Genomic DNA, 21,553 nt, shown 5'->3' with positions numbered 1-21,553 from the left:
GTATTACTAATTGACAGTATCAAGTCTATATAGTAAACTGAAGATTTTGCCTATAACAGACGTGAATGAACATGACTGAAAAGTGACTAAAACCAATCTTTTTTTTTTTTTTTTTTTTTTTTTAATGTTCTGTATTCATTTATAAACTTAATACAGTGGTCAGTCGTCATTTGTAACAAATTTCCTATCACAAACAGTGAGTCATTTGGTTACTCTTTAAATGTATTTCATATCATGATAATCTACCATAATTTTTCTGTGTAATAGTATGCTCCAGACATACACATATACTTTACATTATATTTATTGCATTCTAAATACTGTCATTCATTAGATGTAAGTTTTTCCCTTTCTTCAAACAATGGAAACTCCAGGTAGGAATATCAACAATGCAGGAAAAGATATATATTGCTACTTACTGAAATCTACATGTGCTTGTCTGCAACTTGATGTGCCTTCTTTACGGTAAGTAGCAATCTATCTTTTCCTACATTGTTTTTACCTTTCTTGTAATGTAAGCTCCTCAAAATATACTTACTTCCTCATTTATTTCCATAAGGGAATAACTCGGTCTGATGAAGAGCACAATACCAGCAACAAAAATTTTCCAAACTACTTACATCTATATCTATGTCTACATCTACATTGATACTCTGCAAATCATACCTAAGTGCCTGGCAGATGGTTCATTGGACTGCCTGCACAATAATTCTCTGTTATTCCACTCTCAAACAGCATACAGAAAAAATGAACACCCGAATCTTTGTGTGCCAGCTCCGATTTCGCTTATTTTATCATGATCATTTCTCCCTATATAGGTTAAGTGTCAACAAAATATTTTCGCATTTGAAGGAGAATGCTGATGACTGAAATTTCATGAGAAGATCCCGCAGCAATGAGAAATGTCTTTGTTTTAACAATGTCCACCCCTAATCCTTTATCACATCCGTGACACTCTCTCCCTTATTTCTCGATAACACAAAACATGCTGCCCTTCTTTGAACATTCCCGATCTACTCTGTTAACCCTACCTGATAAGGATCCCACATAATGTGGCAGTACTCTAAAGGAGGATGGAAAAGTGCGGTGTAGGCAGTCTCCTTAGTGGATCTGTTGCATCTTCTAAGTGTTCTGCTAATACAACAGTATCTGTTTCGCCTTTCCCACAACATTTTCTATGTGATCTTTCCAGATTAAGTTGTTTGTGATTACAATTTCTAGGCAGTTAGTTGAATTTGTGGCCTTTAAATTTGATTGATTTATCATGTAACTGACATTCAACAGATTCCTTTTAGCACTCATGTAGATGACTTCACATTTTTCATTATTCAGGGTCAATTGCCAATTTTTGTACCATAAAGATATCTTTTCTAAGTCTTTTTGCAATTTGTTTTGCTCTTATGATGACTTTACGAGACAATAAACGACAGCAATATCTGGAAACAACATAAGACAGCAGCTTACATTGTCTCCTAAATCGTTTATATAGATAAGTAACAGTAGGAGGCCTATCATACTACCTTGGATAATGCCAGAAATCACTTCTGTTTTTCTCAATGACTTTCCGTCAGTTACTACAAACTGTGACCTCTCTGATAGGGAATGATGAACCCAGCTGCATAACTGACATGATATCCCATAACCATGCAATTTGATTACAAGCTGCTTGTGAGGTATGGCATCAAAAGCCTTCTGGAAATTGAGAAATACAGAATCAAACTGAAATCCTTTGTCAATAGCACTCAACAATTTGAGTGTATAAAGGACTAGCTGTATTTCACAAGGATGATGTTTTCTAAATCCGTGCCGACTGTGTGTCAATAGAGTTTTCTTCAAGGTAATTCATAATGTTCGAACACTATATATATTGCTGCATATCAACATTAATTATATGGGCCTGTAATTTAGTGGATTACTCTTACTGCCTTTCTTGAATATTTGTGTGACCTATGCAACTTTCCAGTCTTTGGGTATGGATCCTTTGTTGAGTGAGTGGTTGCATGTGTTTGTTAACTATGGAACTATTGCACCAGCATACTCTGAAAGGAACCCAACTGGTATACAGTTTGGACCAGAAGACTTGCTTTTATTACGCAATTTAAGTTGCTTCATTACTCCAAGGATATTTACTTCTAAGTTACTCATGTTGGCAGCTATTGTAGATACGAATTCCGGAATATTTACTCTGTCTTCTTTGGTGAAGAAATTTCAGGAGGCTGTGTTCAGTAACTCTGCTTTACCAGGACTGCCATCAATAGTATTTCCATTGCTATCGCGCAGAGAAAGTATTGACTGTGTCTGGCTGCTAGCATACTTTACATACAACCAGAATCTCTTTGGATTTTTTGCCACGTTTTGGGACAAAGTTTTGTTGTGGAAACTACTATAAGTATCTTGTATTGAAATCCACATTAAATTTTGAGCTTCTGCAGATCGCGAATATTGGGGATTTTGTATTCATTTGAATTTCGTATTTTTCTTTCATTGTTGTTGTTGTTTCTGCAACAGTGTTCTGATTTGTTTTGTGTACCACTGGAAAATAGCTCTACCGTTTGTTAATTTGTTTAGTATAAATCTCTTAATTGCTGTCAATACTATTTCTTTCAATTCAAGCCACATCTGGTCTACACTTACATCGCTAATTTGGAAAGAGTGTAGATTGTCTTCCAAAAGCAACAAACATGACACCGGCGATTGTGTTTAGCCTATCTTTCTGAACACCATTAGATTTTTTCACAAAAAATTTGGTTGAACTTATTTCAGGCTTTAGTCAGCTTTCAGTGCCTATAATGATTTGCGCATCGGCACTTTCTGTTAGCACTTGGAGATACAATACTTTCCCAACACAGCTATGACACTTTACAACTGTTATACTGCCTAGATCTACTTTCTTCCTGTGTTTGACCTGCACCCTTTGAGACTTAAGCCCTTCTTGTGTTTCCCCGAGACCCTCTAACCTAAAAAACCACCCAGTCCATGTAACACAGCCCTCACTACCTATGCAGCTGTCTCTTGTGTGTAATGGACTCCTGTCCTATTTAGCAGAAACCAAAACTCTACCAGCTTATGGCCCCAGTCAAGGAATCTGCAGCCCACATGGTCGGACAAGTATCGGAGCCTCTGATTTTGATAATATTAACCTTACACATTTCAGCAAATGAATTGTTTCACACAGCAGAATGAGATTCACCATTACATTGTTAAACAAGGTTGTGGAATGATTTTTTTGTCCTCCTGAATAATTTATCAAATGTGAGTTGTCTCCTTTTAGAAATAAGTGATACAATTATGTTCTTCAAATGGTTTCAAAATTCTTTAGGATTCAACCAAATACATATGGATAACATATGTATTTACCACTTGACAGCAGCCAGTCAACAAGCATAAAAAGTGTACAATTATTAATCCCTTTACTTAACAATTTTTTTTTCAATTTATGTTCCAAAAAATTAAAGCTTTTTTTAACGAACGACATTATGTACAGCTATATAAGACAGCTTTTAAACAAAATTATGAAAATCACAAATAATAAAATCCTGCGTATACTTGTACACTGGACTTTGACCAAAATATCCTGAAACTTGAAGTCATTTTTTTTAGTTTCTGGATAGCTGTGAAGTCTAACCATGTATTTCATAATGGTTTCTTGTGAACATATATCTTAGAGGAGCTGGCTCAAGCACAGTAGATGCATTTATATTTCACCACTTATGAGGACTTGTCACTCAAATGACAAAATTTCATCACTTTCAGTCTCCAATGAAGTAACATCATATTCTTCTTCACTTTCTGAGCTACTAAATTCTATGTCAAACTCAGTCCTGTTTTGAAAGCACTGCCAAAACAACAATGTAGGAGAGAGTCTGAGAGCACACATTTTGTTGCCAAGTATCCAAAGCTACACAGTAAAGACGACATCCAGCCTACAAATGTAATACCTGATGCTGTCTAGCAGCCAAACACTTAACTATCAGTGCTGAAATAGATATAAGTAGGGTTTTATTTTTCTGAATGTCTTTCTTAAGCTGCCCGAGATAATCTGGGTTAAAAGTTTGTGTCAAAACAATAAAAACAAGACAACAAGGGCTTTTAAGTTAAGGGGTTAAATTTTCAGAATAATATATTTTGGGGAATGTGAAGAAATAGAAGACTGTACACTTACTAGGATACCAAAGAGGAAGACAGAATGAATCCTAGGACATGAGGGAGAAAACAGTAAAGACTGAGCAACTGTGAGTAACCGAACAATCTGAAGTATGTAGGAACAGTTCACATCTTGTATGGCGCTGTCATTCACAGGAAAACATACAAAATATTGTTTTTACCCTCAGCTCACACATGTACACTGGGTCTGACTTACCTGGCTCTCAAGGAATGTAATGAGAGTGTATGCTGTAAGAGCCAGGCCCTTGGCTGCACCACCCTGCATGGCACTGTGGCTGACCTTGCCCACTTCTGGGAAGCTGCCGTCAGAAGCCTGGTTGTTTGACAACCATCGCAAAGCCTCTTCTATCACTCTGTCTTCCACAGGCACATATGACATTGCCTGACTGAATGACTTCGTTACATAAGCTGTCAGCCTGCAAAATAATAATTTCCCAAATTACTACAAACACTTGCTCTTTATCTAAATGTAATTTACCTATTATCCTAATAACTTAGTCTACAGGTTCTCAAAATGTAGTCTGTCACAGTATTTTTTAACATAAAAGGTTATTATAGCACCACCCATATTTAAAGCATTCTCTCATTCTGAAATGCAGCTCATGGTTAAGACTTCCTAATAGATTAAAAATGTGTGCGGAACTAGAACTCAAAACCAGAACCTTGCCCATTTGCTGCCAATGCTATTACCAAGTCAGCTATCCTTTAATGAGTTGTGGCCACACTGTCAGACAATCAGTCCTGGCAATACAACTTGCTTCTACTTTCCAAACTTCACAGATGCTCTCCCAAATAATTTACTCAACTAGCACTCTCAAAAGAAAGGGTGTGGTTGAAGACTGACTCAGCCATAGCACCAACTTCAAGCTGTAGGATTGGGTCCGAGTCACACTTGGAAAGCTAAGCTCGTAAGAGCACTGCCTGCAAAAGGCAAGGTTTCAGAAGAAAGTTCTGATCTGGCACACAAGTTTTAATCTGGCACAACGTATCAAGACAATACACACTCCACTGCAGTGAAAGATTCATTACAGAAACAACCCATAGGCTGTGGCTGTGCCTTTCTCCACAGTATCTATCTATGCTATTCAATCTGTATATTGAGCAAGCAGTAATGGAAACAAATGAAAAAGTTCGGAGTAGGTATTAAAATCCATGGAGAAGAAATAAAAACTTTGAGGTTTGCCGATGACATTGTAATTCTTGTCAGAGACAGCAAAGGACTTGGAAGAGCAGTTGAACGGAATGGGCAGTGTCTTGAAAGGAAGGTATAAGATGAACATCAACAAAAGCAAAACGAGGATAATGGAATGTTGTCGAATTAAGTCGGGTGATGCTGAGGGAATTAGATTAGGAAATGAGACACTTAAAGTAGTAAAGGAGTTTTCCAATTTGGGGAGCAAAATAACTGACGATGGTCGAAGTAGAGAGGACATAAAATGTAGACTGGCAATGGCAAGGAAAGCGTTTCTGAAGAAGAGAAATTTGTTAACATCGAGTATTGATTTAAGTGTCAGGAAGTCGTTTCTGAAAGTATTTGTATGGAGTGTAGCCATGTATGGAAGTGAAACATGGATGATAAATAGTTTAGACAAGAAGAGAATAGAACCTTTCGAAATGTGGTGCTACAGAAGAATGCTGAAAATTAGATGGGTAGACCACATACCTAATGAGGAAGTATTGAATAGAATTGGGGAGAAGAGGAGTTTGTGGCACAACTTGACCAGAAGAAGGGATCGGTTGGTAGGACATGTTCTGAGGCATCAAGGGATCACCAATTTGGTACTGGAGGGCAGCGTGGAGGGTAAAAATCGTAGAGGGAGACCAAGAGATGAATACACTAAGCAGATTCAGAAGGATGTAGACTGCAGTAGGTACTGGGAGATGATGAAGCTTGCACAGGATAGAGCAGCATGGAGAGCTGCATCAAACCAGTCTCAAGACTGAAGACCACAATAACAAAGACCACAACAACAAAAACAACAACAACAACAACAACACCTTTTTTCCTAGAATGCTAGTCGAACACAGTATGACTGAGAACTTCTGTGAATTTTGGAAAGTAGCACACTGGTACAGGCAAAATTTATGTTGTCACAGAAAGTCATAACATATACCTGAGCAGTTCAGCAATAAGAACATTATCCACTAGTGGCAACATTCTCAGTCTATGAGTCAAAAGAAGTATATTCAACGATATACATTATTTCTGTTTGTAAGTAGGTTCAACACTTTCATTTCCCTGTACCAAGTGCTGTTCTAAATCCCGAGAGTTTAAAACTATGTACAACATCAGGTCTATTCTGGACCTCACCCTACTGGCCACAGGCCATGCTCTTGCGACCAAGAAACTGTACACAACTCACCACCCACTTCATAGCTTCCATCTGCCATTATCTATTTTGCTTAGTGCACAGAAGCTCCTTTTGCCACACTAGCAACTCTGGGAAGAGGGATGTGGCGGACAACGGTTCGGCCACAGCTTACAGGTTGGTTTCAGTGAGAAGTTTCCACTCTGCACCAAAGTGTACACTGTATTAAAATTTCTTGGCATATTAAAATTGTGTATCTGGTTAGCTGAGGAGGTAAGAGAGTTGTCAGCAAAATGTTAGGAAGAAGGTCTGAGCAACAACTAGGCATACAGGTTCAATCTTTCAGTATATTTTACAACAGTAAATATTTTATACCAAAGTGAAGTTTCATGCAGCACTGAAAGATGTGCTTTAAAGTATCCAGATTTGAGCTGTAATGTATTACAGGCAGGACAGCCCACTGAACTTTTGCAAAGTGATTCAAATCAGCAGACTTCCTTTGATATTATTACATGCTTTTCTTCCATATGGAACTGCCCCAGCTTTTATCCAGTACGAGTTGAGCAAATTATGAAGTACCTGGCACAAAGTAAGTTGACAGATAGTTGCATAATCGTCTCTCCTATTATGAACACAGCATTTTTTACCCCTTGTTTCTGGAGTTGTAAACTTAACATCACACAGGATTTATCCTTGGAGCCTATTACCAGTGGACTGAGCTCTACAGCTGCACTGCTGACTCATCTAGCATACTTGACTGAGTCTGAGAACACTTTGCCCATCAGAGATACGTGTGTTGTTCACTATGCTTGATATATATGTAAGTGAAGACACAAATGTAATGGTAAGTCCTTGTACAGATGCCTGGATCTTTGTAACAAACATACTCAATATTTTGACAACAGACCGAATTATCACCAAGAGGCATGCTAAGGGACTGATGGCTGGGGAGTGTCTCTTCATACCTGTAGACATCTCCCACTCATTCCAAATTACTACTAGTGGATCAGGCATTAGGCCCCAGGTCCATGCCTAGCCACCGTTCTTGACTCGATGCCATTCTGTCTAACAACCCCAGCAAGGCAAACTGCAAACTATAAGACAGACATTGGAACACTGGAGGTTCTGGAAAGAGAGGAAGACAGCCAACATGGCACTGAGGCTGCTAGTTATGTGGAAGGAGTGGGGGACACCCACAGTTATAAAGGGACACTGATCTCCTCCCCCCCCCCCCCCCCCCCCCCCCGATATCAACCTGCCAACACACCTGATTGTGAAAACTCTTTCTGTTTTTGAAATGTTGCACCTCAACAACACAGCCAATTGCCTGAGAACTTTTCAATCACGATATACATTGTAGAAAAACTGAAGAATCACATCAAAAAGATAGAAGTATTTTCAGTCACACTGAGTCACCTTTTACAACTGAGCACCTGCAGCGCCACATTATTGTACAAGTCCGAAACTTTGGATGTTCATCTGAAATATTTCACATGATTTAAATGAAACTAGTAATTGCTTTGGATTGTAGTGTTCCTCAGTCCAAAGACTAATTGGTGCTGGTTTCTGTTGTAGGAGTGTCTTCACAGTTATGTAACTACTGAAACCTAGGTTCACTTTTACCTATGTATTTATGTATTATACTCAAACCTTTGTTTCCTAAACCAAACTAATATCTGCCCCCCACTCCCTTCATCTTTATCTATCCTCATCCCCGATACAGGTGGGTCTCTCTGATCTTGTGGTCTAAGTGACCTGTCCTTTCTTTTTAACCTTGCCAAGCTTCTCCCGCTCTCTCCTCCCTCCCCAATGAAGGTACAGTTTCCAGAATGAATTTTCTCTCTGCAGCTGATTGTGCGATTATCTGAAACTTCTTAGCAAGTTAACACTGTGTGCCAGACTGGGACTCAAACATGAGACCCCAGTTTGAGATCTGGTTTGGCTCACAGTGAAAATTAATTTAGGGACCAATCCCTACACTGTGGCTAAGCCAAGTCTCTGCAATATCCTTTCTTCCAGAAGTGCTAGTCCCGCATCACATGCAGGAGAAGTTCTGTAAAGTTTGGAAAGCAGGAGAGAGATAATGGCAGAAGTGAAGGTGTGAGAGCAGACCATGAGTCATAGCCTATTCGGATGCTCAGTCAGTAGAGCACTTGTCTTCTTGTCTGTGCTACTTGTCCACTTCTCAACTTAATATAAGGATACACTCCACACAAATACTTTCAGAAATACTTCCTGACACTTAAATTCACATCAGAGTTAAAAAATTTAATGTTTCGTCAATATTGCTAGTCTACATTTTGTAACCCCTTTACTTTTGCTGTTATCGGTCATGTTACTAGCTGAAATAATAAAAGTCATATAATACCTACAGTGATTTCCTAAATTATGAATAAATCATTACTTATCTTTGTTAACTATTGCAGAAGACTTCCTTCACAGTTTGGATACAAAGGTCAGTGAAACTGCTCAGAAACCATTGGTTATAAGAAAGAACATGCAATACTGGACAATGGAAAATCAAGCTTGGAACATTGACAAGCCTTTCACAATTGTTAACGTGCAACTTTGTTTAGTGTAGCCCAAATAATGCCATTATTAGCCAGTGGAGAAATGGATGTTGGGTTTGTGATACATCGGATTGTGGTACATGTAGTTGCACTTGCTTAGGTGTGAATGTAGTGAACAATTAAGGACTAAATGTGTCCTGACAATAAATCAGGAGTAGTGTATTGGTATTTCAGGACTTGTGCAACAAGGAAACAAATACCTCTTTGCATAATGATTAGAAGAAGACAATAAGATGGATTTGCTGGACTCATCCCATCAAAGACCCAACCTAAGCCTTGTGGATCATCTTTAGATATAAATTCATCATCAACAGTGTGCAAGATCAATCCCACATGGAAAAAAATTCACCTCCAGTGTAGCAGAACTAACACATGAAAACAAACTGAGGTGTCAGTTTACAAATATTTTGAAGGCAGCCATACCAATAAATATACTACTTCACAGGGTTTGTAGTTAATACCACAGAATCATTTACATGGACCTGTAACAGTTAGTCAGTGAACCTTAGATCAATAAATAACTTGCATTTTGACACTGCACCAGTGTACATTCTGGCATAATAACAAACAATGCCCTCTGAAGTAGGTCCTGAATTCAGTAGGCAAAGAGATTTCATGCCACTTAATTTCAATATCACTTAATTAACAGTAATATCTGCTTGATAACATAGAGGGAATTCCATATTTTGTTACAAGATACAAGCAGCTTTTTACAAACCATGTGCTTCCGTGCTGGTCGCTGTTGCCAAATGCACTGAAGGAACCATCATCTCGGCGATATGTAAGCTCTTGTTGATAGCCTTTTTCCATGTGTTTCAAAGCTTTGGTTTCGACAGCAGGTGTCAGCTGGTCTGTGTTCTGAAACAATCAGACGTGATTTACTATCTAATTTTCTTATAAGGTACTCCTTTCACAACACATACAGAAAGGAGCTACTCAATATTAAAATGACAGTAGCATACTAGTGAGTATATGTGAAATTCAGAGTTTGTGTTTTTTCACACACACACACACACACACACACACACACACACACACGGGGGAGAGAGAGAGAGAGAGAGAGAGAGAGAGAGAGAGAGAGAGAGAGAGAGAGATATTAGCATACTTACCCTCTGTGCCTGGAATCTGTAGGAAGACCATATGTATCATAGCATCAAATATAGGAAATGTTAAACCTGGCTAGATAAATGTTCATGTGGTATGTGGTTATCACTGGAGTGAAGAAGGTTTTTCTTTGTACACACTACACTCCAAATAAATGTAAATGGCATATGGTGTCTTAACAGTACTATTAAAGGCTACAAACTCTGATTTAACAGTAAAGTATTCTAGCCAAGGCACAGCAACAAGTTCCTGTCTTATCAGTATAAAATAGTGGCTCATCATTTGGACTTGCTGCTCTTGTATTTCCCATGTTTATAATTAAAATTTTTGGATATAAGGCCCACCTGATACACAAAAACACTGTTTTTTATGTGCCCCAAACATGATTCAGCACATCTATGCCATTATCAGTGAGTGTTTCTTTAATCAAATCTTAATTTATATTACATGCTTATACACGGTGTTCAAAAAGTCTCTCTGCAGTGCTGTATGACTGATAGCAGTGCATGCTGTATGCTGCAGTGAATATACCGAAATGAAACTCAGTGAAATAAAAGTTAATTTATTGAATATTAATTTTTGCTTACAACTTTTCACATTAAATGTTGAAAGTGACCCCCCCCCCCCCCCCCGTTAATGAATACACAATTCCATTCATCTAATCATGTTTCCAAATATAAGCTGTAACATTTCTTCTGTAACAGAAGCAGTGAAAGTGGATATTGCAATTTTCAATTCATCCATGGATTTTGGTCGTTTTTTTATAGACAGTTGCTTTCGCTGCACCCCAGAAGAAAAAGTCAGGTGGTGTTAGGTCAGGCGATCGTGGGGGGCCAAAGTCCCTGTGAAATTATGCGATCACCAAAAACATAAGCAAGCAGGGACATTGAAACGCAAGCTGTATGCGCGGTTGCACCATCTTGTTGAAAATAACCATTCAGTATTTCACTTAACACAAGTTCTACTATGAATGGGTACAGAATATCACTGCAGTATCGTTGTGTGTTTATTGTTTTGTTGAAAAACCCAGGTAGGCAAACAATCACACGGCACTGTGGAGAGACTTTTGGAACAACCCATATAAGACCTTTTGTACATTATCAGGTACAGGTAGCTTGTCTTGTTTTGGTTTCGCAAATTCTTTTCCTTTTGCTCTCTCATGAGTTATTGAGAGATAGCACACACAAGTGATACACATATTTTGTATGATTTTGTTAGTAGTGAACACTTTTCACTTCACCAGAACACAGTGTAAGCTTTGTTATCCATAAAGTTTACACTGTGTTGTGATGAAGTGAAAAGTTTCATTACAAATTCTACAAAATACATGTATTATCATGTGTGCCTCTCAACAACTCATGAGAACGCAAAAGAAAAAGGATCTGCCAAAGCAAAACATGACAATCTACTAGTACAGGTAATGTGCAAATGACCTATGTAAGAATGTAATGTAAAATTAAGATTCAATAAAGAAAACCCACGAGGGTGGCATGGAGGTGCTGAAACATGTTTGGGTCACTTGAAAAAACAGTGTTTTTGTATGTCAGTTGTACCTTATAGAAAATAAAATACTGGCTGTCCCTATACCAAAAGTGATACAACATGGGGTCTCAAACTTTAAAAAATAAATAAATAAAACATAAAAGGAAAAGTACAGCCAGACTATGAAATGATGAATGGAACATGACATTACACAGACACTCAAAATAATTCAAGCATTGAGCCAACCCAACTTTTGGTTTCTCTAGAACGACAATGCTGAAGCACACCAATAATAATAATAATAATAATAATAATGAAAATGAATAAAGTTACTGACAGCATGAACTACTTTGTTTCTGAGTACCCTCCATATTGCCACTCTTTTATACCAAACATGTGCCTAGTTTCTACATGTCAAAAATATGAAAATATCTGTAAACAAATATCCAGTTAGATCTTGACAGGACTCAAAGAGGTGCAAAAATTGGCAATTTACTTCAAATGTTCAAAAATGTAGAACTGTGCACTTTATAAGTATTAAAACATTCTCCCACTATTACATCATCTGTGAGTCACAACTGGAGTCAATTGATTCATAGAACTACCTGTTTGTTACCAGTTAGTGAGGATGTGAAAGGATATGAAATGATCAGATGGGCCCAATCAGAGGTAAAACAGCTGAAGACTTGGGTCAGTTGGTAGGATTGTTTGGAAAGTGCAGTCAATCTATAAAGGAGACTAAACACTCATGCATGCATCTTAGAGTATTGCTTGAATGTGTAGCATGTGTCTATTTAAAAAAAGTAGGGGGCAAGGGGGTGGGAGGGGGGGGGGGGGGGGAGGATTTGGGGTTCATGACCCAACCCCTCAAAGTTTTGGAGAAGAGTTCATATTTTTACTTACAACAATTTCCAAATTTCAAAGCTAACTTATGGAGAATAAAGCGTAAGAGTCTCAAAACTGAAAAGGAATTCAGTCCATGTTTAATGCAGGATACTTTTCAGTTACTCATGGTAGAAGCTGGTCATTTGGACAGGCTTGCAGACTAACCAGCTGTGGAGAACATACCAGCTAGGTAAAGGTACATTTGCACAGGCTGACCTACCTGCTGTCAACAGCAAATATTTTGTAAATCGACAGGCAGAACTGGCAAACCACATGAACTTGAGTATGGGATGACAGAAAGGGGAAGACACTCCACTAAGAAGAGAGACTTCACTGAATATAGGTGGAAACAACTTAAAGGAACAGGATTCCCCTCATTCAAACACCTGTACTTGCGGACCAGTATTCAAAATCTTGGTATTTAAAGAAATACTGATAATGACTGCGAGTGTTCACTTTGACTTCAAATTACGAAATTATCAAAGTTGTAGGATTTTGTTGCTATTATAGTTTTTGAAATTAACTGTGTGACACATATACTTTTCAAATTTTCAGGTGTATGCTTTTCAAAACCCATAGTTATCTGAATTACAATTTCTTGGGTGTTATGCTAAAGTAAGTATTATTCACTAGTGTACACAAATTATTATTATTATTATTATTATTATTATTTATTATTATTATCACACTGAAATCTTTTACGTATTTTAGGATGATTAAACAATTCACACTCATCGTATTAAAACATTTTTATATTATTTTTACAGTTCACATTATTATTATTATTATTATTAAAATCATACCCAAGCCACCTGGGTCCTTCCCTCCTCCAACAGCTTTTCTGAGCAACCCAGATGGGAGTTGACCTTACAACACATTCTCCACTTCAGTAATTATATTGGCCACAACCTACAGTAACACACTGTCCCCATACCCTCCACCCAACAGTTTCCACCCCCTCTGTCCTATCATCTCCTCCCTGTTCTCATCTCCCACCTTGTTTATTTGCAGACCTCTGCTGATGTACCCACCCACATTTCCCCACTCCTCTCCTTTTTTTTCCCACCTCCCTAGCTAACAACCTCCTGAAGCTGTGCCTGTTGACAGTCTAGTCCCTGTACGCTCTACCAGACAGCATTCATCTCTCTCCCCACACATACACTACTATCCCTTCCCCTTTCCCTTTACCATCCTCTCCAGATTACTGTTTGCATCCCATGTGAAGTTGCATTCCGGCCCAAGATGACGGAGTTGGCGGTCATGTGTGTGGGTGAGGTGTGCTTGCATGCATGTGTGTGTATGTGTGTGTGTGTGTGTGTGTGTGTGTGTGTGTGTGTGAGTTAACGTGTCTTCTTTACGGTACAAAGCAATCTGTCTTTTCCTACACTGTTCATACCCACCTTTGGTACATTACAAATGGGTGTGATGACAAGTTATATTTTGTGGTGAGGAGAGACTGAGACAGTAATGAACTATGAGACTAAAATATAACTGTACTACAAAATATCCCTACAAGCTTTTGTCATAACCTGTGAACCACTGAAATAGCAATATACACACACGATTTGTCCAATACTTACAGCACAATTGTATAATGGTCAATACAGAATTTTAAAGTACAATAACATACCAGATTTGGCACTATCATTCTAAAATCTTCAAATCTTAAACTTATCTGTTATCTACAAGACAATACTCATAATATAAAGTTGCGTACTAACCTTGAGATATTCCATTACAACAATGTTGGGTACAAAATTCAACATATTCTGCTCACCACAGCCATATGGCATCTTAATGAGTTTGTCAAGATTGAAAATGCTAGGTCCCAATATGTCACCTGCAAAACATTATGTATCTTTACTCACCATTATAGATAACACTGCATTTTTTAAATATTATCAGAAAGGGTAGCATAAAACATCACTTTTACAAAACACAAATTTTTTAAAACAAAAGTACTTACACTCATGGAAATACAAAAATACCAATTTGCTGGAAGTAATGGTATTACCCGTACTGGCAAATTTTCAAAGACAGTTTAGTATTAAAACAAAACTGGAGCAGAAGAAATTTAGGTAACTGACTAACAATTTCACCTAAAATATTTACTGGAACAAAAACTTCATGTTTGCACTTGCTACATTTCCTATCACCTTTTGACTCAGCTTTCAGAGTTTGATGCCTGTGAATTCCAATTAACAGTAAAATTTATAGTCCACTTCTCATGTAAAAACCACTTGGTTTATACTGTTCACAATGGGATCATCATCGCAAGTATCATGGCTAATTAACAATAAGACCAGCAATCACGAGGCACTCTGTTACCACTTGATAATGGCCAACGCCCATTAGCCAAAAGCTTGTAGATGTATAACCATATGACACAGCTGGCAGCCTGTGAAGATTTATTCAGTCATATCATTGTAAGACTATGCATTCATACATAAAGTTATCTTCTGTCTAAGATCTTTGAACTATATTATAGTTGTACAGCACTTGTGCGGTTGTTTTTTGATGAGACATAGTGCATAGTGATCAACACTGCAACTAAATGGCAATGGAATTTGAAGCTGCCAGATCTTTACAGAAACACCACCCATACTGCTACATGAACCAAGCTCCAGTGCCAAGCATTGTACTCTAAACTTCTATATGCCTAACTTGAAGATGAGCTTCAAATGAAAAATTACTTAATGAAAAAGTATACACCATTAGTGACTGGACACGACTATCTATGATAATTTATTCAAGTAAAATGCGGTCATGATACCCACAGACCCACAATGAATAAACTTTTCAATAAAGTCATATTTATCATCACATTCTTTGTACCACCACAAAAAGCTTGTAGGAAAGAACAACTGACAAAGTTGTCATCAATTCAATGGACGTGAGGGCATGTTTAGGACTACACAACTTTACTTGGCATAGTCCCACTGCAGATAGTAAGCCAGTAAGCCTTTACCTTCTTTGAACTGACTTATCCAGCCACAATTTGCTACAGGATCTGAACCACAGGTTAATTTTCTCCTCCCCCCCCCCCTCCCCCTTCCACCTCACAGATACCACAAACAATATGAAATTGTAAATCTTCATTTGTAGCACTTACCGACAGCTGAAACCTCAATTTGCTCTGACCCTGGAACTGAACTTCTAGGAATCTCTAATGTGACATTGGTTTTGTGACTGTTGGTGCTTCTGAGATCAATGAAGAATGCTTTATTTCGGTACTGTGTCTCCCCTTCAGCCTGAAACAAAAAAAGTAATAACAGACATTTAGCACAGCAATGTTGTGCCAACATGGTCAGAACAGTTCTTTCACTGAAATCTATGAATCATCTCTAAGTCAAATTAGGCAAATAATCATTATACACAAATATACACAGGGAAACTAAAGCTTAAGTCGGGTAAGAAGGTTGCAGTACTTGTGCAGCAATGAAGAGTTTTCCAAAGTATAGGTTAGTATGCAGAGCTGCATCAACTAGTCCTCTCACAGAAGACAACAACAACAAAACTTATACACCTGCCTCTCAACTGTAGATGTCATCTTCCTTTACAAACACATGAAGGCTTTCAGTAACACTGTCAAATAAACTCAACTCGCTACTTCCTATCCTAGCAACACTACCCTGAATTCCTACAGTCGGATTTAAGTGTGACACCAAAAGCCATCAACAGAGCAGCTACTTGGACTTGGAAGCAAAATTTCCTGGGAATTCCAGTTGCGAGGATGTAGATGGTGTCAAGAAGATCCTCAGAAATCAATGGTGAAGAGGAGAGTGCGAATGTGAGCATTCCACAATAATGACTTTTCTTTCCTCTCAGCTCACCTGCATATCAATGATAACAATAAGCAGTAGTCTAAAGACAGTTTTTAAACATCAATAATTTATATGGAATAATGTTCATAACACATTTTGAAATACTAAGCATTTTAAGATTTGTGACTTATAAAACTCAACAAAATTCTATTTCAATGCTCGAGTGTTTAGGATCCATACCAGGTCAGACTGAAGGAAGACATCGAAGCAATTCAGAGGGGGGTAGGGGGGGGGCTGCTAGACTTGTTACTGATAGGTTCAAACAAAACGTAAGTGTTACGGAGATGCTTTGGGAACTCAAACAGGAATCCCTGGAGGGAAGGTGGCATTCTTTTTGGGAAACACTATTAAGAAAATTTAGAGAACTGGCATCTGAAGCTGACTGCTGAATGATTCTGCTCCCGTCAACATACATCACACATAAAGACCGCGAAGATAAGATACACAAAATTAGGGCTCATATGGAGATATAAGTACAGGCGTTTTTCCCTCGCTCTATTTGCAAGTGGAACAGGAGAGGAAATGACAAGTAGTGGTACAGGGTACCCTCCGCCACGCATCTTATGGTGGCTTGCGGATAATCGATGTAGATATAGATTAAAAATGCAGAATTTCCTGAGATTTTAAGAAATTCCTTAAGATTTCCCCGATTTTTCCAGGTAAAATATTCTTCCTTGAGAATGCCAAGTTTTCCATAAGAATTGTCACCCTGTCAAACGATAAGATTGTATATTGGTTTCCACACTTCACAACAGTTCCCACTATCTTCCATATATTCTCTACAATGTTTTCAGTCCACTTCATAGAGCAGCATTAAGCCTATATGTTTGAAGAGTATGAGCAGTTAAGACCCTATATGTGGAACACCAATGTCACACCAAGAAGGGTCAACTCAGTATATCTGCAGTCGTCGACACCTAAGCGGAGTACAGGCATTCTGTGAATTACGAGGAGAAGAAAATCTTGGCTCATTTTCACAGGCTGTAGGACAGTCTGATCAGGGAAAAAATTAAGCTCAAACTGATGGTGGGTGGGAGCAATAGAGAAACTAACTACCATCCTGGCTCAATTTGGGATCTGGTATAGCTGAAGTAGCAACAATGCCTGCATATACACATGGTGAGTTGGGTTTCCAATTCTGGAAATGAAGCAAGCATTCCTTCAGCACTGTACATGGCAGACATAAAAAATGTTTACCATCCTGCTGAGAGTGGATGTGAATTTACTGCAGGGTGCCAAATGCAGTGACATGGCCCAGGGGTGAGGTTATGAACCTGTTCAGATGATTTACAGAATCCATCTGAATCCACGGCAGCTACAGGGGGTGGATGGCACACTGAACATTTTCAGTTCTTCAGGAAGACCGCAAGAGGGCCACAAGAGAGGTTAGAGGTCACCTGTAAAAGGAAAAGCAATTCCCTTGGGAGCTAAGTGTATCAGAGCATATAATGATAACAACAATGTATGTTGTCAAGATATTGTGCCAGTCAGACACCAGCATGCAGCTGAATGTACATGAAGATATCAATAATAATAATAATAATAATAATAATAATAAAAACATCTTAATGAAGTGAGAGTTAATACAAAAGAAGGCTTGAAGGCTAGCTAGCACCTATATACTATGTACATCATCAGACACAAAGATAATTTCTCTAGAGAAAATTCAACAATGCTTACATATCAAATTCCCTCAACACGTTCAGAAACATAATGTAAAAAATACAGGAAACCAACACAAAATAAAAAGGAAACCACTCCCCCTTCATCAACATTCACCTCTCTCTCTCTCTCTCTCTCTCTCTCTCTCTCTCTCTCCCTCCCCCTCCCCCCCCCCTTGCCCCTCCCCCCTTTCAGTATTCACACGCATGTTAAGTTCTCCGATACAAGACAGTATGTAGTTTTATGTCTTACTTTAACAAACAGTTGCCTCGACACTGCATCACCAGCCAAAGGAGACTTGGCTTTTACTTGAATTGTTATGTGGCCCAGTTTCTTAGGTGTTATCATGAATGATACTGAAGAACCACTGTTGGCTTTCACCGTAACTTGCTTCTTACGATACAATTCCACCTCTGCAATGGTAAATAAATGGAGTGTGAGTGGTACATCCATTCCAGCCTTGTAAATATTAGCATATAGCACAGTTAATTTCATTGTGGATATCCATAAAGGAAAATTTTACACAAAATGCTGTAGACTATACAGATTTAATACTTACTATTCACAGAGCTGACCTCATTTGACACTTCAGCAAATTCAAAGGTACCAAGCTCAACTTTCTCCAGCGTAACATCAGCTACAACATCCTTGTCCATGTAATTAAAGACAACTATAGGTATTGCTACAATCTCACCACGAATGACAGAATATGGCAGATCGATAGATATGAAAAATGGCCGGAAGACTCGCACCTGCAAAAATTGATGTTTTACTGAATGCAAAAGAGGCTGTAACAACCAAGTAAAGCACCAAAGACTTGATAGTAAGTGAAAAGGTAAAAGTATTTGCCTGGCTGGGATTGGACCCAGTGTCCTGCTCCTCTACAAGTTCTAAGCCAGCAAATATTATTAATACAGTGCATACTCTGCTCAGACCATCAGAATCCAATCTCAGCCCCAAATCTACTTATATACTTACTTAATCTGTAGAAACAAATCTATTAAAATATAAAAAAGTTGTAAGTTTTGTAACAAAATGTCAACCATTCCAGCAAACATACATAAAACAGTGGTTCTTGTTGATGACAGCAGCAGGAGAAACAATTCTGTTTGAAATAATAAAAGGAAAAAAAAAGTGTTTGCAGATTTCATGATATTTAACAAAGTTATAATGAAAGATGTGGATGAACAACATGTTTATGTTAAATTTCCCCTTCAGTGTAGGTGAAATTTTACAAGAAAAAGTAAAATATAGCTGTAAGCATCTATAACGAAACTAAATTACTTTTTATAAATATCTAAATGATTAATGGAAAATCTCATATAAGATGTGAAACAAATACTAACAAAGAGATAGAGGGGCTGGCCAGTACTTACCTCAGCTCAGTACAGCCGATAGATACACATAAAACAGAACTGAAAATTTACATTCCTAGCTTTCGGAACTTTGTTCCTTCATCAGGGAGGAGAGAGGGGAAAAAAAGGGAAGAAGGGAAAGTGGATTCAGTTACTCACAACCCAGGTTATGAAGCAACAGGGAAAGGTAAACAGGGAGGGTAGCAAGGATGGAGCTCCATCCTTGCTACCCTCCCTGTTTACCTTTCCCTGTTGCTTCATAACCTGGGTTGTGAGTAACTGAATCCACTTTCCCTTCTTCCCTTTTTTTCCCCTCTCTCCTCCCTGATGAAGGAACAAAGTTCCGAAAGCTAGGAATGTAAATTTTCAGTTCTGTTTTATGTGTATCTATCGGCTGTACTGAGCTGAGGTAAGTACTGGCCAGCCCCTCTATCTCTTTGTTAGTATTTTTTATAAATATCCTCATGCCTTGATAAATTACACCACCATGGACAAAAAAAGTTGTAATATTCTTAAATATGTTTAACTGAGAGTGGTAAGGAAACTAATAATGATAAACCACTCAGAAGTGGAAGGAAAATATAAACTAAATATCATAATGATAAAATTTCTAACATTAGTTCTTGCAGATATCTATATTTCCTGAGAAACATAGTTACAAATTTCTCAGTAAACACAGAACAGCCAAATTTTTATGTTCTGTCTCGATATTTGTTTGACGGTTTGATCCTACTTGATTTGAAGGAGCTTTTCACACAGCTACCTTAAAAATTTATGGTGTGCTAACAGGATTTGTCTTTTGGATGGAGAAGTCATCAAGAAAAAACTTAATATTTAACACCAAGATTCCCACCAGCCTTAGATTCTGATCATCACTTTTTCATTTTATATCAGATACCTCATCCATTTTATATGCCAATAAAAAATCTGTCATTTGCATGCTGATGCTCTCCAGCTGTGCTTAAGTGTCCTTTTAACATTTCACACATTAAAAAGTAAAAGATTGTGGGCTACATAAAACAAATTATAAACACATGAGTGCAATATTTATTTGTAATTAAACTGTAATTCAAATTTTTATCTGTATTTCTCAAGCAGATTGGTAATTATAAAAATATTCATACACCCAGATCTTTAGCACTTTCATAACACATATCAATTACATACAATTAAGGGAAAATATTATCTACACTCTTGAACTTCTTGCCAGTAAATGTTCACAAATACAAAGTGATGTTCTTTAAATCTCATTGTCACTTATAAAGTAACCTTCCATGTAAAAAAACTATCAAAACAGAGCACTGGTTAAGAGCCTTCATGGCAGCTTCAGAAATAAGAGATTTCCTTGGTTTGTACCTGTCAGTGTAGAGTATATACATTCTCATATTTCCAACATAGCTCTAGCCTCTCGAAGATAGTGCATTCATATATCGCTTTGACTCTGGACATAAGTGGAAGTCACAGTATACAGAACTGCACTGTTTCCCCAGTGACCCTATGCAATCTAAATGATATGATAAAAAGAAAATAATCTTACCTTTTGAGGAGTTTCTATCAGACCAAGTCCAAACAACGTGTCTACTGAAAAGGCTGTGAGAATCCAAGATGTGATGGTGTCAGGAACCTTACTTTTCAATGAAGTTTTTCCACTTTGCCTACAAAAATAATAAATAAATGAGTGGAACTAGTACAAAATTATATTTAGAAGCTCAAAATAATTATTTTTAGGTAAAACTGCTCTTACATCAAGTTTATCCGAGTGTCTACAAGCATATTTCTATAGTGTAGCTTAATAAATTCACAACTTCTTGCTCCACTTACATTATGGAATGCATGGTCTGCACTGCTTTAATGCACCACCAAGGATATAAACAATTTGAAGTCACTAATTAAATCTCTGGGACAAACTGCAACCCAATTCAAAACCAACCTCCATGCCAACCATACTGATTTTCCATACTACACCCTATGATAGACCAGATCAAGTCAGTCCTGAAGCACTTTAATATCAAATCAAAACTAGTGACAAGCAGAGACAAATGCAATACACACACAACTGGCCCCATTCTCTCCTGAGCATGCAGCCAAACCACTCTGAAAGGCTTGAAAGAAGAAAGAACAGGAACATACATGACAGATTGAGCATCAGTCCATCATTTCTCAATGCAAAATGTATGTACTTTTGTTGCATTACATTG

General features: G+C 37.9%; 1 protein-coding gene across 5 annotated transcripts in view; it reads right to left on the bottom strand.

The window, feature by feature from the left end:
• Positions 1-21,553, bottom strand: part of LOC124595959 (CD109 antigen-like) — a 242,483-nt gene that overhangs the window by 50,224 nt on the left and 170,706 nt on the right. For all 5 annotated transcript variants that reach the window (XM_047134889.1, XM_047134890.1, XM_047134885.1 and 2 more), the window contains 7 exons: positions 20,893-21,010; positions 18,560-18,752; positions 18,253-18,413; positions 15,627-15,765; positions 14,236-14,354; positions 9,762-9,901; positions 4,361-4,580 (listed from right to left, as the gene is read on the bottom strand). In XM_047134889.1, coding sequence (XP_046990845.1) covers positions 4,361-4,580; positions 9,762-9,901; positions 14,236-14,354; positions 15,627-15,765; positions 18,253-18,413; positions 18,560-18,752; positions 20,893-21,010 — 1,090 coding nt within the window. The remainder of the gene's footprint in view (positions 1-4,360; positions 4,581-9,761; positions 9,902-14,235; positions 14,355-15,626; positions 15,766-18,252; positions 18,414-18,559; positions 18,753-20,892; positions 21,011-21,553) is intronic.

The sequence above is a fragment of the Schistocerca americana genome, chromosome 2 (genome assembly GCF_021461395.2).
Source record: "Schistocerca americana isolate TAMUIC-IGC-003095 chromosome 2, iqSchAmer2.1, whole genome shotgun sequence".
NCBI lineage: Eukaryota > Metazoa > Arthropoda > Insecta > Orthoptera > Acrididae > Schistocerca > Schistocerca americana.
The sequence above is the reverse complement of the archived record's forward strand: the minus strand, read 5'-3'. Positions and strand labels throughout refer to the sequence as shown.